The 19,159-nt window shown below is 40.1% G+C and overlaps 1 protein-coding gene across 1 annotated transcript in view; it reads right to left on the bottom strand.

The window, feature by feature from the left end:
* The window catches only part of SLC35F1 (solute carrier family 35 member F1), a 374,514-nt gene that overhangs the window by 136,847 nt on the left and 218,508 nt on the right, over positions 1-19,159 (bottom strand). The window contains exon 2 of the mRNA XM_070559317.1: positions 14,925-15,100. Coding sequence (XP_070415418.1) covers positions 14,925-15,100 — 176 coding nt within the window. The remainder of the gene's footprint in view (positions 1-14,924; positions 15,101-19,159) is intronic.

The raw sequence follows: 19,159 nt of genomic DNA, 5'->3' as shown, positions 1-19,159 counted from the left end.
ACATCTACAAGGATGTTTCTTGTAAAATGAACAGAATAATCTGAAATTGGAAACAATCTGTATGACCACTAATTGTGAGTTTATCAATATTATTCTAGCAATTAAAAACTATAAGGTAAATGTAAATGTACTGAGACGGGAAATTTTCCTGGATATATTATTAAGTGAAAAAGCAAGTTGCAGAATAATATGCATAGTTCTTAGCATTTACATGAAAAACACATTGTAACTATGTATATGAATGCATACGCCTAGAAAAATACCATAAAAGATGAATAACAAAATTTTAACAAAGATCTCCTTTGAGGAAGAAGGTGGGATTTTGTGGTAGGTGGGAAACACTCTCTCTCTCTTTTTTTAAACCATATGTCTGCATTTGAAACGTTTATGTTTACATAAACATGTAATGTTTATATTCACATATTTACTTGGATAATTTAGAAAATAAAAATAAATTTAAAAAATACTTATAACATTGTCACCTCAAATACTCTCTCAGAATCTCTGGGACTTTCATGGTTCCTTCCTGGTATTTAGCAGTTTTTATAAAGTACACATTTACCTTAGAAGCCGTTCAACAAAGATCTCTCGTCAGAAGATTTATTATTAAGGAGGTCTTTCAATTTATTTTAACTTTCAACCAAGTGGAATTCATTTTAATTGGAAGTTCTATATTAAGCGATGAATGAAATTCTTTGAGTTTAGCAATAATGCTGTGTATAGAGTGCAGTACCAACCAAAGTTATTTCTTATGAAATCAGTACCTAAAATATTATGTTTTTTTTCATCTTAGGATCAATGTCTCCTACTCTGAAATCCAACATAACATGGCTTGCACTTTAGAAGGCACCCTGCTCAGAGAACAAAAATTAGACTATTACATCTCTGGCATCCTTTCCTCAAGTGTGCAAGCTAACTAGAAAGCAGAAATAGCAACATTCTAGTGTTTTGACTTTGAGCTTTTTTGAATCCTTATTAAAAGATCTTATTTCAGCTCAGAGAATGAAGCTGAGAAATACAAGTTGATTTAGATGATTATGGAAACTAATCACCTTTTATTAAACAATTCCTCCCCAATTGTTTTTTAAAATCCTGATTTCAACCTAAACCATACATAAAGAAGCATTTACCTGATCATTCAGTGCCTGGTTGACTACTGCACTTTAGTTTAAAGCAAATAAGGTTTAAAAGAGGGATTACAGTGATGAAGGTGTGGCAGTTGTTAGAGATGAGAGCAGTGTGGGGATGGTAGCAACAGTCCAGGCGAGAGGTGATGGGCGGCTTAGCTGAGGCAGTGCTAGGGCTGATGAGGCTGGAGAGAGGGTATCTGAAAGGGAGTCATAGGGTGTCTGGCAGACAGTGGGCTCAACAAATACTTGTGAAATTTAATTGTAGACAACTTTGCATTAGTCAATATATTTACAACCAAGAGAAACTTCAACCCCAGATATGACAGGGGTTTTCTCGTTAGTTAGGTGTGTTTAAATTTTAACCATGGGAAGTGCATAGATACTCAGGGGATACCTATGGCTGGAGATACCCTTGCTAAAGTGAATTACACTATTCTGGTCTTCCAGTGAAGCTAAGAATAAATAGATTTAGATTGGGGATTTAGGTACAAGATTAATAAGAGGCAATAATGGTTTCTTCAAAGGAATCGTAATCATTGCTGCATTTAGTTGGATATTTATCTGTGATAATTACTGAAAATGAATTGGGGATATTGTAAATTGTGCACATTGTGACCCTAGTATCAAAGGAACCATTAATTTACTCCTCTAGAATACTCAAAATGGGAATCTAATACCTTGAAAGAGACTTGATGAATATATGCTAAATGGAACATGCTACATACTAAGAAAATGAGATGAGATAGTTGGTCAAAAGCAAGACGCCAACATTTTGTTCTTCCTTCCCGCTCCTGCAGATGCTAATGGTCCTAGTGAGTGCTTGGCAGTCTTCCTCTTCTGTCAGGTACTGGTATAAAACCCACGAACTCTGATATTCTCCATTATGGTTTTACTTTTCACTTTATTACATTAAATTATTGTGGTTTCTAATGTGTTGTGGGGGTTGTTAGAAACTTGGGGAGAACTTAAATTTATATACCAGCAAGTGCTGAAGGTACATCCCCAAAGCACCGGAAGGGTAAAGGCTTCTTAAAGGGATGAAGCCAGACAAGTAAAGGACTATTTGCCACTACATACATCAGGCAAAGTGATGCAGACCTGTGCTCCATATAAAACTGCTTGTAAGAGGATAGGAGACCTTTGAGGGTCTTGGGAGTTACTAATCATCATGAAAATAGTCAACTGCTCTAGCTCATAGAAGCCTAGCAGCCAAGAAGTCACCACAGCTAAGTCTAAATAAAGGAGGTGGATGTTGTCTGTGTCAGATTCTCTCAGGAAGTCAGTGTGGGGGTTGGCACAGGGACTGGAAGAACAGCTGCTGCTCTTAGTGCAAAGTCAAGATCCTAGAGCAAAGAGTGTGTGCACCATCAAAGAAAGGCCAACGAGAAGGCTGTGAAACAGCAATGTGTCCCTTCCAACTGCTTGTAATGCATTCTTCTGCTGTGGATAACTGGGAAATGGAGGGTAGACGGAGAAAAGAGTGGTGAAATGGATGACAGAGGAGAAGTAAATTCTTTTGCAATGAAGATCTGGTGGAGATAAGGGAAAGTGAGGCCCTCAGATCTGTACTCTTAAAATTACAGGGACTCTTTACTTGTTACTCTCCTCCTCTTGTCTGTGAGCTTAAAAGGAGTGGGAGGAGGGAGATCATCTTTAGTCAATTAGGTATCCTTCACACAGCCTTCTAGAAGGTTCTGTATGAAGTAATTATGGGCAGAACTAACACCATAAAACTCTGTAGGCTAAGGAGGGGTGACATACTTGGCTTGTGTACACCAGGTTGACCTCTTCAGTGAAGAGACACTGAGTACACGAACACATTTATCAATGACTTTCCTGTCAGGTATCTAAATTACTCAACCTATCTGATGCCAAAACCACAGAAATTAGGGACTGCGATCTCTTAAGTTTTCATATAGTAAATAACTTACAATTTTTCACAGTGTAGAGACTTCTACATTTATGCCACTTATATAAGATCTGCCCACACATTTCTCTGTTAAAAAGAAGTTACCAAGTTCCTTGACTTTATTTTTAGAAATTGAGTTCTCTGCTTGCTTCTGAATGATCTAACTTAGTTTCTTTTAGTTTGACAAAAGTCTACAATCAATAGCTTGCTTAAAGCTGTGTTATAATGGTCCTGAGTTTAACATAGCACAGCTGGAAATTTCGACCTCAATGAATGACATCCACTAAGCCCAAAGTTGAAATGTGCTTGTAGGTATAGAACCCGCTGCTTTGAATTTGGTGAGGCCCCAGTAGTCCATTGAGTGTGTCTGCGGTGTGCTCTTCCTGCTGAAAGATGGCTGAGCAATGGCTCCATGATCTGTGACAGTGTGGCCTTCCCCTCTTCTGAGCTAGAGAATGACACACTGGTGGCCACTTCCCTGCCTATGTAGCCCCCAATGCTTTCTACTCTCTCAGGGCATTTTGCAGCTCTTTTTCATCTTGGGTTATTTTTATTATTTTCCTCTCCCCACCCTGATTTTATTTTTCAACTTTGAAATAGAAAGAATGTTCTTACCCTGTCAAAAAATGGGAGCAAGATTCCTTTCAATGAGCTTATCCAAGGACAATTCTTGTCTGCGCAGCAGCTCATTAGTAAGACTAGATCTCTGCTAATAGATTTCTTTTTTAAATTTTATTATTACTATTACTATTTATAGATTTCTTACTATAGTTTCCATTGAAGTGGCCTCAAAAGGGATGTGCTGCTCATTGATTATTCCAAATAATCAATTTGGTATTCTGTTTGTAAAATCGTGACCCAACTCTCCCTCTGGGAATGTATTTGAAGAATTCCTACTGGTGTAATGATAGAGCCTTCTACAGCATCCATGGCCTTTGTCCCAAGAACCGATTCCTTGCTGGAAATTATTTGGGACATCAATGCCATCCCTTCCTGACTTTGGCCAAACTGCACTTCATTTTCCTCAGCTTCTCCAGCTGGCATATGTCTTGGTCAGCAGGCCAAACAGGAATGTGATTTCCCCAGCTGCTTTGGATCTGCTTTGCTTTCTGTATGTGTATTCAGGTGGTTGCAGTTCACAGGTGCATTCTGTGTGTTGTGGAAGAAAAAACATCCAGGAAAAAGGTAGTCAAGCTTAGTTTACAACATCCTTGATCTTAATTGGTGTCCTTGTGCTCCTAGCCTTTTCTTGAGCAAAGAATAGTGACTTGGAGTGGTTATTTGCAGGAAGAGCTTAAACTGAATCTGGATCTTCTCTGCAATGTCTGAATTTGTAATGACAGTTCTGTTTCAGTAAAGGGAAAGGGGATGTTTTTCTTCCCATTTCTTCCCATTTCTATATCAGTTTTGGCAGTGTGAGAAGGAAAAAGCTGGGATGAAGACAGGAAACGGAAGAAGAGAGAGGAAACACACACACCAGCAAGAGGGAGGGAAAAGGTGGGATGCAATTCTTCCTTGAGATTTCACATTCATAATCAAAGCTCTACAGCAGAGTACTCACTCATGTCCGGAGCAAGCACTGGCCTAGGGAACTCTTCTTTCAACTCTTTCCTTGGGCAACCCTCCCTTTCCCTTTCCTTTGCTGATCTCTAGTAGTTTGGGTACATTTATGTCTGAAAGTAGAAGGGTGGCTCTGGCTCCTTCTGAATAAATTCCTGCCTTGGCTTTCTCAGGCAGAAGAACCCCCATTCTACACACTAGGGGAGGGGGACTTGGGCCAGTGCATTTTAGAATTAGTCCTGCACTAGTAATAATTATATCAGCAAGTTCTCTCATTCACATTGGCCACCATAGTGGTAAGAAAGCATCTAAAATGTCTCTCCTTTTTCCTCCCTCTATGAATCATATCAGTGCCTACTCCGACATCCAGTGACAAACTAAGGGGAACAGAAATGCTGGAATGTGGCTAATGAACTTCAGGGTCCTCATGGTAGAACTTATTCAAATGAAGGATTACATGTGTAAAATCCAACTTGCTGGGGAGGAGAATCAATATTTAGCAAGCAAGTCTAATGCTGATGATGGCAGATCTCACTCATTGAATGCTTTCTATGTGCCTGACACTGTGTTAGGAGTTTTCCATACCTCACCTCATTGAGTCCACATGAAACCCATGAGACAGTTACTCTTATTATCCTGACTTACGAAATAAAGAAATACAACTCAGAAGAGTTATGGAAACTTACTGGGATGACTCAATGGTTCTTGAATTTTGATTGAATTGAGAAACAGAAAAAGTCTAGATCCTAATTGTTTAAAATTATATATTACTTGAGTGGCCTTTAATAATTCCTAAATATGATTCTTAAAGACAGATATGGTTTCAGACATGATTAATTAGGCAGTTAAAGGTAAAAAGAAGTAACAGTCATGTTACTTCTAGAAAGAAGTGTCAAATACTAAAATAAAGAATGGTTAGGAACATAAATTCTGATCATATTTTCATTTCCTCATATAGGTCACTATAGGGGCCCGGTCACTCCAACGTGTAGTCAGAACTGACCGGGTGCAAACATCACATTTAAATTTGCTGAATTACACGATCCTCTTCTTGATCCTCAGAAACCTTAGAAATGGAAATCAATGAACCAGATGCTCAAAAAAACGCACAAACAGGGAATTCTGATCTAAAGATAATCACAATGCAATTCTAATCCTGTGAAGGAAAAATAATTGTTTCCTTCATGATTTTTCTTCCCCCTGCAAATCTCATGCAGCAGACTGCAATAGCGTCTGCAAGATGGCTAACTGCTGAGTCTTTGATTTAAGGCAAACTTAGGGAAAGCAATTCAGTTCACTGCAGGGGCTGCTTTGTTCCTCCATTATGATTCTTTTTTAATGAGAAAGATGATAGTCAGGATAAACTCTATTCCCCTGAATTTTTACACTAATTACATACAAAGCACTATTTTGGCAGAAGGGGACTTATCTCCTTCAGGCAATACAGTTATCATCTTGTAACCACCCTTCAGTCTCCCACGTGAGCACTGGAACTGCATGCCAGGAGTGAGTATTGCTCTCAGCATGGAGATATGAATGCTTAAAGATTTGCAAAATTAACAGTCAACATGGACTCCAGATAAAACAGGGAGATAATCCCTCCTTCCAAGCTCTATGCTGCTTGGAATGTAAGAATCACAAAGGCATCCATTAGCGAAGTATTTGGTATGGGGAATGACCGAGGGTCTGATGTATAAAGAGTGTGTGTCTGTAAGTTTACATGAGGATTCATTAAGAGAAGATGTGCCACATATTCATGTCATTTTCTTACAATCTAAAAGTCATTTATTGCACTAAGTGATACTGAAAGTTCTGCAGAAGGTATTCCTTCATTTGAGACTCACCCACGTAAGCACCAAGAGGACATACACTTTCCGATACCACAAATTTGATTAAGACTATGGGAGATTTGATTTGGTGCAGATTCAGCCTATAAGTACTGCATTTGTGTGGCATGTGTGCACTTTTGCAGTGTTTAATGGGTTATGAGCTTGATAACAAACAGTTCATGTCATGCCAGCAAGTTCCTTGGAGTAAGGTACGTTTCTGGGGGACATTATTATACTCATTCTTGTAGTCTAAAAGCATGCCACAATGGAGCACGAAATTTTAATGGCACTTCCTAACATCCATAAGTGACTGAGAGAATAGCTACCTATTGGAAACTCTGAGCTCAACCATACATTATTTCATCATGGTAACCACAGAGTGATAGTAGACAGTCAATTCTCTTATTTTCCCCTTTGATCAACGCATTAAAGTATAATTTACATGCGATAAAATTTACCCCTTTTAAGTGTACAGTGTGGAGAGTTTTGACAAATGTATATAGTCATGTAACCTCTACGACAATCAAGATATAGAGAACAATTCCATCATCCCAGAAGTTCCTTTGTGTCCCTTTGCAGTCAACTCCTCCCCTCACCCCCAGGTTCTGGCAACCACTGATCTATTTCCTGACCTTATAGTTTTGCCTTTTCCAGAACATCCCATTACGCAGTATGTAATTATACAATGTGTAAGCTTTCATGTCTGGCTTCTTACACTTAGCATAATGCTTTTGAGATTAATCCATACTGTTGCATGTATCAGTAGCTTACTCCTTTTTACGGCTGAGTGGTACTCCATTGGAGGAATATACCACAATTTGTTTATCATTTCACAAGTTGATGAGCATTTGGGTTGTTTACAGTTTTTGGTGACTATGAATAAAACTGCAATGGACATTTGTGTATAGTTTTTTGTGTGGACATTATGTTTTCATTTCTCCTGGAAGAGTGTGATTGATGGGTGACATGGGAAGTATATACTTGACTTTATAAGAAACCGCCAAACTGCTTTCCAAAGTGGTGGTATCATTTTGCATTCCCACCAGCAGTATACAAGAGTTCCACTTGCTCCATATACTGGCAGGCAGTTTTGCTAGAACTGGTTCTAATTTTCTCTACCAATTTCCCAGCATGGTTTGTGTAGAAGTCACTGCTCACCTCCCCAGCCCCAGCTTTTCCTCTCCCTTCCCCCACAACAGAAGCGTAATTCCCATGGAGCATCTACCAGCGATTCACCTCAGAAATCCCTGAGGTACAATCTTTTTATATACGGAGGCTAAAACTCTCCAATCATACCTAAGAAGTAAAAATAAATGCAACCTGACAAGGAATAGGAATGGAGGTTTGCCAAACAATTTCCCTCAATGGAGACTTTTTAAGAGGCTCCAATGAATATTACCTCACCATACTTAGGTAAGGGACAGTATTATCTCCCCCACGACTCCCAAGGGAGTTATAATTCAGTATTTACATTTGCCAAGTGCTTTCTTACTCTGCCAACTTACTATCGGTCCCTTCTCCTCAGTGATTTAGTCAAGGTTATCCAGAGAATTGGAAACTGAGCTGTGTGTGAGCAGAACTTGGGCTTCTGCTCTGAGAAAATCCTGGATCGTGCTTGAACTCTTTTCACTGCTCTGGCCTGGGTTTTTGACTTCTTGTGGTAAGCGTCAAAGAAAATTCCAAGAAAGGCAAGGGGTGAAGATTCACAGAGGCAGAGCAGTACCAACAGAACTGGGGAGGTGAGGGCTTCAGGCGACTCTAGGGTCTGACATACTGTGAAATGTCAGATACCGAAGTTTCTAAGACCTTGTTGTGGCTCTCTGAGAGGTCTATGTTATTTCATTTGAAGTCCAGCATCCCTTCTAATTACATAGATATTTTTAATCTCGCAACATTGGTAACTGAGAATTTAGGCTATGTAATTGTGTGTAAGAAGTGTAGTGTTTCTGCAGTGAACAAATATGAAGGCTGTCTTGTGCTGGAAGAGGCAACAGTTATCTTCTGATTAAAGCTTCCTCAGCCACCACCAAAAGCAGGAATACTTTTTGGGAACAAATTCTGAGAAGAACATTCACGTGGGACTGGACCATTGGGCCATGAGTTGCATCCAGCTGTTATGTGTAGACAAGGCTGTCATTTCCATATATTTCTCTCATTCCTCTTGCCCTACTTGAGTGCTCCGGTGGGAAAAAGAAGATGGTAGGTAGAAGGGATTGGGAGAGGGTAAGCACTTGAAACACCTGAGCTGACTTCATTTCTTCAGCCTCCCCACTTAGAACTGAAATTTGAACCTACGCCTCTAGGATTTCTGTCTTCTGGAATTTCATGTTCAAAATAAGAATATTTCTTATAAAGAGTAAGGCATGCATTTACTTTTCAGTATTCTCTTTGGAAAAAATCAAAGGGATTACACATGGTGATATTTTTATGAGTGCTCTGTTAGTACTATTAGAAGCCTGTTTCATGTTCACACTCACACAAAGAAATAATAAATGATTGAATAAATACTTTATTGTCTATGTTTCCAGAATTTGCTGGAAGCCAAATATATGCAATACTCATCAAATTGCTCTTAGCCAGAAGCTTGTCTTTTATTCAAAATTGGAAGAGCTTAGGGGTCAGCTCTGTGGCTCAGTGGTTAAGTCTGGCATGCTCTGCTTTGGCGGCCTAGGTTCGTGGGTTCAGATCTCAGGCATGGACCTACACCACTCATCAAGCCATGTTGTGGCAGTGACCCACATACAAAATAGAGGAAGATCGGCACAGAAGTTAGCTCAGGGCTAATCTTCCTCAAGCAAAAAAAAAAAAAAAAGGGAGAGAGAGAGAGAAAGATTGGCAACAAATGTTAGCTCAGAGTGAATCTTCCTCATCAAAAAAAAAAAAATTGAAGAGCTTATAAAAATATCTTTCAGTGAAAAGCAAAACTTGTAGAATCAGTCACCAGGAACATATCTAAGGATGTGCAATGGTGGCAACATTTTCCTTCCTTTCCAGGGTCTGTATATAAAAAGAAGAATACAGTTCTGATTCTATTTATGCTTTCATTATTGATACCCATTTTTTCCACCACCATGACATGAGAACGAAAACAAGAAGGAAGGTATTTTCTTTTTACCCTCAGCATCCTGCCTTTGCCCCACAAGCCTTGCTTCCTCCATCACTGAGTAAATTGTTGATGGGAAAATAAAAAGGAATTAGAGAGACAAGTACTGAGAAAAACTAGCAGGAGAAGAAAAGGGGGAGGAAATTATTGAGTGCTTAAGAATTTTGGGGGCTGGCCCCATGGCCGAGTGGTTAAGTTCGCGTGCTCCGCTGCAGGAGGCCCAGTGTTTCGTTGGTTCGAATCCTGGGCGCGGACATGGCACTGCTCATCAAACCACGCTGAGGCAGCGTCCCACATACCACAACTAGAAGAACCCACAATGAGAAATATACAACTATGTATTGAGGGGCTTTGGGGAGAAAAAGGAAAAAATAAAATCTTTAAAAAAAAAAAAACTGTTAAAAAAAAAATTTGTGGTTTATGTACACCCAGATGTTAAAAATTGCCAAAAGAGGAACCATGGGTATCTATCATTTAAGAAATGCTGAAAATAGTTTTGGGAAGCGCAGAATTCTCATAATAATTGATAAGAGAAAATTACGGGCAAAAAGTTTGATGACGTATTTTTTTCTTGATAGGAAATATATCCTATTTTCACCTTTCTTTTTAAAATCCTGTCATATTTCTTACGTCCACATCACAAATGCAAGAAAGGGGTGGTCTTCAGTTGGACCCCAGCCTGTCTTTTGTTCTAAAGAGGTAACTCTTGGTGGGTTCCTGGATGGGGGTTGGTCACTAGAAAGTCCAAGCCATGATTAGAAGCTTGAAATTTTCAGCCCCACCTCCCCATTCGCCAGAGTGGGGAGAGGGGCTGGAAATGGAGTTAATGATCCATCATGCCTACCTGATGAAGCCTCCATAAAAATCCCAAAGATATAGGGTTTGAAGAGCCTTAGGGTTGGTGAACACACGTAGGTGCTGAGAGAGTGGTGTGCCCAGAGAGAGCATGGAAGCTCCATGCCCCTTCCCACACACATTGCCTTATGCATCTCTTCCATCTGGATGTTCATCTATATCCTTTATCATATCCTTTTATAATTAGCTGGTAAACAGTAAGTAACCTGTTTTCCTGAGTCCTGTGAGCTGCTCTAGCAAATTAATCAAACCTGAGGAGGAGGCTGTGGGAATCTCTGATCTGTAGCTGATATGTCAGAAGCACAGGTGACAACCTGGACATGCGATTGACATCTGAACTGAGGGGGCTGGACTTGTGGGACTGAGACCTTAATCTGTGGTGTCTGATACCATCTCCAAGTAGACAGTGTCAGAACTGAGTTAAATTGTAGGACATCCAGCTCGTGTCGCAGAATTGTGTGGTGCGGGAATACCCCGCCCACCCTACATCTGGTGTCAGAAGTGTTGTAAGTGTGGTAGTAATGTTAGAGTAAAAGAAATGCACACAGGAGGAAGACTGAATTTTTCTTTACAACTCCTGAAGCCCTGCTTTGTACAGACAGCATGAGTGTGGATTTCAGTCATTACTTCATGGGTACAGGTTAACTGCCTGAATAGCTTCTCAAAAGTGGTTACAATGAACCTATTGAAGTAATAGCTTTCTAAATTTTACCTAAATTCTCAAACTTGATACAATGTAGATGGAACTACTTTTTTGAAGTACATTTTTTTCTACAAAGTTGTTATGAACAGCAAGAAGTTTTTGAATTTCAGAACCATCTGGAAGAAAATCTAGCTGCAATCCAAGAGAGGGCTAGATTTAAAACTTGTTCAACAAGACAGAAATTTTTTTTTTTTGAGGAGGATTATCCCTGAGCTAACTACTGCCAATTCTCCCCTTTTTGCCGAGGAAGACTGGCCCTGAGCTAACATCCATGCCCATCTTCCTCTACTCTATACGTGGGATGCCTACCACAGCATGGTTTTTGCCAAGCGGTGCCACTTCCGCACCCCAGATTGGAACCGGTGAACGCCGAGCCACCAAGAAGTGGAATGTGCGAACTTAACCGCTGCGCCATTGGGCTGGCCCCAAGATACAAAATTTTTAGGAAGGAATGTACTCAAATTTTTGAAGGAAGCAATTAATAATCAGAGACAAGTTAAAAACTCCAGTTTGAACTGGAGTTATAGTGGAACTTTGTAACCTGTTGCTTCAGAGTCTTTGATCGTTGGTCCAATGCAAATTTGATAAAGAGAATTCAGTTTAATTTTGAAGTCAAATTTTAGAAGGCTTTTGTAATAATATTACTCTTAACGCTCTTGAAAGCCTTCTTGCATTTTTCACATTGTGTTTCCACATGACAATCATACATTTTTAGAAGTTGTATGATTAAAATTATGAAGAAAATGGGGCTGGCCCCATGGCCTAGTGGTTAAGTTTGGTGTGCTCTGCTTTGGTGGCCCAGGTTTGGTTCCCAGCGTTGACCCACACCATTCGTCAGCGGCCATGCTGTGGTGGCAACCCACATACAAGGTAGAGGAAGACTGACACAGATGTTAGCTCAGGAGAAATCTTCCTCAGGCAAAAAGAAGAGGAGGATTGGCAATAAATGTTAGCTCAGGGCCAATCTTCCTCAACAACAACAACAACAACAACAACAAATTATGAAGAAAGATTTGTTTAAAAATATATTCCTGAGTCTAACTTCTTGGTATACAGTGGCATCAAAACAATATGGTGGCCCTGCAGGGTCAGCGATGTCTGTGCTGGGAGAATTGAGATGACAGCATGTTGCTTAGCCCTAACTTGCAGTCCTTTGGGGAGAGTGGTCAGAGAGCGTAGGGAAAGGAGGAGACGTTGGGGCAGAGGGCACCTCCCTCGCGCATACCAGACTTTCCAACCTCTTCTCCCCTTTGCTCTGTTGATCATTCCCTCTCCAACCTTGAGGTGCATGAGGAAAGAGATTATTACGTCTCTAGAACATACTACTGAATCAGCCTATACAAAATTAATGTAATTACTATGTTGATTTCCAGATGTTAGCTTAATGCCAGCTTATCAAAACATCTAAAGATGAAGTGTAAAACAAACAAACATTCTGAATAAACTCCCAAATAAAGACACACCAGCAAATTTAGAGATAATCTGAGGCAATGGCAAACATCTCCAGATAGGGCGTTTTATATATGGATTCTCTCCCTCACTGACTGGGATGGACAGAATTTCCTCAGGCCCTCTTCAGTCTTCTCTCTAAAGATCCTTCAAGGTCCTTGCTGCTCCTAGTCCTTGGCTTCTTTCCAACTGTGTCTCTGCCCTGCCCACCCTCCCCACCCGCTCCTGGCACCATCTACAAACACATCCTCCTGACTCCATTGCTGTGTCTCGCTAGACCTTGCACTCGGGGTTAGTTTCTTATTCAGGGTTTTGAAACTCAAGAAAAAAAAAATCCCTCCTTTTGTTAAAAATTGTCTCCTTTCCCCGTTTCTGCCTCCCCATGGTCAAAGGGAGGCAGGGTGAGCCAGGAGGACACTTTCTGGACTAGGATGGGCCTCCACACTTCCTAGTTCTACGGCCTGGAACAAGTTCCTACACTGGCAGAGCTTTGGTTTTCTCACATATAAAATTTTGGATAATAATATCTATTTCCTTGGATTGAAGGAATAAAAGAGATAATTCACATATATAATGGCTAGTACATTATAAATGCTTAGTAGTAGGTATGATTATTAACTTTGGGTCTTTTTCTAAGTTTCGTTCTCTAGGCTTTTCACCTCTACCTGTATCTGTGAAATTTTTCTGTCTGTTTCTTAGAATGGCTTGATCTTATTTTTTTCCTGAAGCAGGTTTTTGTTAGATCTCTGGACTCCCAGAAAGTAAGATGGACAAGAACCCAAAGACTAGCTGCCAGTCACCATTTGTGGTCTAGACTGTTTGGTTCTAAAAATCACTAGAAAAGATAAATGCCCAAGTTTCACGAGAATTTTTTTTATTTGGTAATATTAGAGTATTGAAAACTATTCTTAATTTAATCTTACTATTCTTAATTATACTCCTTGTACTGGGCTAAATAATTCTATAAGAATTCTAAGCTATGGTTCAAGCTTTCCTCAAGTGAGTTTTAAGTCCAACTACAGAGCTCTCTGCTCTTCATACAACCAAAGTACACATCCCTCATGTTAACAGTGTCTCATAAGTGGATTTCTAATGATATACCTCTCCAATATCCCAACTTTCTGGAGTCCTTTCCTGGAGTGAGGCATTAATGGTAAAATAGCAGGTATAACTGTTAGACATCGAATTTATATCATTCAAAATCATCAGCTTGCAAATCACACTGAGGAAATATAGCTGAGACAATATTTATAACCTCTGGAGCTTGAGATTTTAGTTGAAATTTTATTCTTAAATTAATCATATCTCCTGATGTTAAATTTAAAAAAACAATGCTGATAACATCAATTTTGGGGAAGTAAATGGAATTAGTTTCTTCAATACTTGAAACAAATCCAAAGTTAAACTGGAATTCAGCCTCAACTTGTTCATTTTATTCTCCCTCTAAGATGAAACCTAGTACTGGCCAAATCATTATAATTAAGCAATATTATTCTAGACAGCAATCCAAATAAAGTGAAAACTAAATACTGAGAAACAGTCCTTATAAAAGTTTCAAAAAAGTATGACTATTAAGATTGACGTATACAGCTATATATGTATCCTTATTTTTTATTAAGGTGTATAATTTTCTTCAAATCTATTCAAGATTATTTTTCAATGCATATTTACAGGTAACAGCTATGCTTGGGGGAAAATGGTTGGCTATTTCTGGGCCATAGATAAAGGTGCTTCCATCAGAGTCAGTGGTATAACGATAAGGTTCTGAAACATACTCTCCAGAGATACACCCCAAGGATTTACACTGCAATTGCCCCTTTTTTCTGGCATTGACTCTTGGAGGACTTGTTTTATTGCTTCAGTTATTTTAAGCTTAGACAGAACACCTCACCTGACCTTTTGTGGTGGTTTTCTTTTCTTTTTTTTCCCCTTTGTTATTACAAAAGTTGTGTTTACTATTTTTATCTTTCTCGTGATACTTTCCCAAAGAACACATATTTGCCTGTAATTCTGTTGGATTTCCCAGGGCTGGCATTATTTAGGACAGCTGCATCGGGCCTGTTCCAGGTTCCAGGGAAGTGCTCAATTGAGATTCACTAGGGGTACCAGGAATGTTAACAGGAATTCAGATAGCAAGCAGTTGTACATTTCTGCCTATACACGCACTTCCTACTTCCTGCTGAATTCACACAATGTATGCTTCTTTGTGATTTATTCATTCATTGTGTTTGCTGTATTACCGCAAAATGGAAAAGAGAGATTTGGGGTTTTGAATTGTCTGATGATGCCGTAAGTGAAAAAAGTTAATCTGGTCATGGCTCATCATTCTTCTAGACATTTGGAAAAGAGAAACCAGGCTATATTCCTGGTGTTTTTGCATGCTTACCTTGTCTGACCGCTAGGGTGGTGGTATAGACCAAGAAGAGAAGGATGTAATTGAGGAAACTCTGGAAGACTGGTGTATTGGCATGGAAATCTTCTGACAGGTACTTGCTGGTCAAGCCAATTCCACAAATAAGGAGGGATAACACCTGGCCCAGAGCCACAGAGATTAACATCTCCCTGGGAAATAGAGAAACAAAACAAAGATCAGCAGGAAGTCCATTAAAACAATAACAGTTAAAATTTATTGAGCACTTGTGACATTCACTGGGCTAAGTGCAATAGCTAGTATTTCTTTTAATCCATCACGGCAATCCCACGAGGCAGGCACAACTATTACTGAAGTTTTACATAGGAAGAAACCAGAGCTTGGAGGGGTTAGGGAATTTGCTTGCAGCCACATAACTAGGAAGTGGCAAAACGGGGATTTGAGACCAAATGATTCTGGCTTCTAGCCACTGCACTCCGGAGCCTGCAGGGAGATTAACATCATCCAGATGCCCACTGTCCAGATGCATTAACTAAGCTTTCAGAAACCTGACCAAGCACTTGAACGCTGACCAAGAGGGACCACATTCCAACCTTATCCTCTGGCTCTTGTACTGATAAAGGAAGACTCTTCTCTTTATAAACAGAAATCTCGTAGGTGAAGGGGCTGTACAAACCCCTGAAAACCCAGAAGGACCATCTCCTCTCCATTCCCGGATTTCGGATCTCTGTTTGCTCAAGGAAGCATTAGTAAATGCTAGTATTAGCTGTCCCCTGCTCAATTTACGACTAAAACTATAAGGAAATTCAGTGAGTGAGGTGGCCTAATAAAACATTTCAAACTCTGTAAATATTTTCTGTGGCTTTTCCCTAGGCACTTCCCCTGTCGGCTTCTGTAGTGGGGACTAGAGGCAAAGGTCAAGGGGTTCATTTTGCTTGGGTTTTATGGACACATATACCTGCGTGCTCTCTGTAGAGCCTCTGTAAGAGCCTCTGGAAATATAAAGTAGGCTTCTGCCCTCCCCAAAAGTCTCCTCTGACTTTCCTGGTTTAGTTATAGAAACTGCAATATAAAATAAGCAAGGGGTACTATTTCTAAACAAAAAATCATTAGGCAGAGGATTTGCAGTGTTACATATTTCCTCCCCCATGACAGATGTGAGTCCATCTCTGGAGGGGGCACAAAGTTCCAGGCAGATACCTTGGTGCTAGCTCGCTTTAAAAAAAAAAGGCATTTGTTGCCCTTTGTTCACTCCATTTGCTTCCATGAGGAGGAAAAATTGTGGCAAGGCATGTGGGTCCCTGAGGTTAACCTGTAACATATTGATATAAGCTTCTCATTGGTTGCTGGTGTCCAGGTACTGGCCCCCAACCCCTGAATCCAATCTTTATACGGAGTCAAAGAGATATTTTTAAACGTATAAGTCCACTGCTTAAAACTCAACAGTGGTACCCTATAGAATACAGTGATTTATAAGGCATGTGGTAGACCACATACAAAGATGGCTGCCAACATCTCCTCCCATCCTGCTACATTCAGGCTGCTCTTCCCAAAGGGAGGTGGGGTCTTTTTTTCCTTTTCTGGAAGATGAGCTGGTCTTGGGACTTGCTTTGACCAACAGAATGTAAGGGAAGTGATGTCATGTGACTCCTGAGCCTAAGCTTTACGCAGCTCTACAGCTTCCATTTTTCGCCCTCTTAGGATACAGCTTACATGTAAAGTACTAATTAGACTAATGAACGCTGAGAGACCACCTGGAAAGAGAAAGAGACCCAACCAGCTACCGCCACCCCAGCTGAAGCATGAGACGAGTGAGGGTCCTGGAACCTCCTGTCCCAGAGAAGCTGTGCCAGCCTGTGCCACATGGAGTGGAAATGGACCATCCCCAGAGATTGCTGCCCACTTGGAGAATTGTGTGAAATAACCAGGGGCAGTGGTTGCTTTAGGGTGTGAAGTTTGCAGTGGTTTGTTAGGCAGCAACGGGTAACTGAAACAGGGCCCTACATGCCCTCCCTCCATTCCTTCTCCTTCTGGAGGTTTACTTCCTACTTCTACCATTTTATTCTTCCATGAAGCCAGAGCTCCATCCTTCCAGAGCTACTTGCACTTCACAATCAGTCATGGTCTTCTTTGCCTGCATTCCTTTGAGCATATTATTATTTCCAGAATGTTCATCCTGCTTTTGTCACTCTGACTCCTTTTTGTCTCTCAAGACTTAGCTTTTATGTCACTCCCTTTGAGAAGTCTCCCCGGCCCTCTCTTCCCTGGGATGCATCTCCTTTACTTCTGTATTGTTGTATTATAATTACTGCTTTTATACCTTTCCCCACTGCCAGACTGTGAATTTTGTACAATGTTCTTCATTGCATCTACAGCTGGGCAATACCAATCAGAGAAAGTAGAAAATGCAGAGATTCAAAGACAGTGCAGAGGTAGGCCCAGGCAACAATAAACAGTTTTGTTGAAGTGAAAGAGTGATAGAAAAAAAAGAAAGGCAGAGGTAAAGAGAAGAACCAGAATTAACTCGATGGTTTTTAAGCCAGTCTAAGAGAAGTATCACATTCACTAAAGAAAATCATGATAAGGAGTTCGTTCTAGTGGAAATATAAATATTTTTTGTATTTTGAATTTAGGTTGCCAGATGAACTCCCAAACGATCCAGCAACACTGGAATCACGGGATCAGAGTTGTAGAGGGAGGTCAACCAGGAGATAAACATGGAAGTTACACACACAAGAGTGATGGCTAAAGTACTGGAAATGGATACTACCAAGGAAGGAAGAAGAAGAGAGAGAGTAAGAGGGCCTGGGGAAAGTCCTTGGGGCACCCCTAAATTGGGGTTAGGGGAGAAAGAAGAGGCACATCATTGAAGACAGAAGTGGTTAGAGGCTGAAGGGAGAACCAGGATAGTTCTTGGTCCCTTGGAAACCAAGGGCACAGAGACCTTCATGAAAGGCATAGTTGTAATATTGAATGTTGCTTAGAGGGGAGGGAAGATGAGGATCAATGGGAGATGATTTGTAGTCACTACCTGCCTTTGAAAGACCAGTTTTGGCTGAGTGGAGAGTACCAGAGCAATACTGGTGTCAGGGAAACCGAAGGAACAGACAACTTCACAGAGGGGATAGTTAGTGGTGACAAAGTGGACAGCAAGTGGCGAGAAATAAAAGTGCTGACTTTGAAGAAGTTTGATCTTATCACCATATAATAACAGCAATGATAGTTAAACATATTTAAAATGACTTAAAATTAATTTAGAGTGGATTCATGATTATACTCTCATTGGGTCACTCGATAATTTGCATAATAACTTACATCCTTAAGTGGAAGAGAAATAGAGAGAGTTACAGCTAAAGATACCAGAGTTGCTCCTGACACTGAGTATGTCCATAGGAGAATGCTGTTTATGGAGAGTGTCTCCTTGGGAAAAGAAGGTTGAAACAACTGCTGTGACATAGTAATTCCTACAGCTGCTTAAATTACAACCATGGCAACATTCTGAACAAAATCAAGCCACAAAAAACGACAGTACTTACATAAGAGAATAAAATTTTAGTCCTTCTGATGTATGTGTGTCAATATACTATAAAACTGCTTTCTACTTGCCAGACACTATATATTCAAAGATGAATAAGACACAGTCCTTGTCACTGAGGAGCTGCTAAACCAAGATTTTGGAGGTTAGTTCCCAAATAAGTTACTACAAAATGGAGCTAGTTAAGATGAAATAACAATAACAACTCACATTTAATAAGTTCTTACTATGTGCCAAGTCCTGGACTCAGACTTATACATACTGTCCTATTTAATCCTCACAATAACTTTATAAGGCAGATATTATTATGTTCCACTTCATAGATAAGTAAACTGATGCGTATAGAGGTTAAGCAACAAGTCCAAGGTCACAGGGCTAGGAAAGGGGAGATTTTAGATAGAAACTAGGTTATATGATTCCAAATCCCAATTTCCTAATTACTATGTTATATCATTATGCCGCCAAAAAAATACTCTGCCCTCACAGAGGGCACAGAGCACAGTGCTAGAAACCTACGTGGCATTTCCAGAAATATTCTGGGGAAGGTGAAGACAAAAAATCCAGCCAGATTGACTGATGAAAAGTCTTCCACCAAGATATCTGTCATGTGTGCCTTTCAGGAAGAGGTCACCACAAGCCTATTCTTGTTTCTTTAGCCAAACAAAACAGCAGATCTGCTGCATTCAATTTCTGCTTTTAATTAGTGGCCATGTCA

This window comes from Equus przewalskii, chromosome 9 (genome assembly GCF_037783145.1).
Source record: "Equus przewalskii isolate Varuska chromosome 9, EquPr2, whole genome shotgun sequence".
In the NCBI taxonomy this organism is placed as follows: Eukaryota; Metazoa; Chordata; class Mammalia; order Perissodactyla; family Equidae; genus Equus; species Equus przewalskii.
This window is presented reverse-complemented; position numbering and strand designations above follow the sequence as displayed.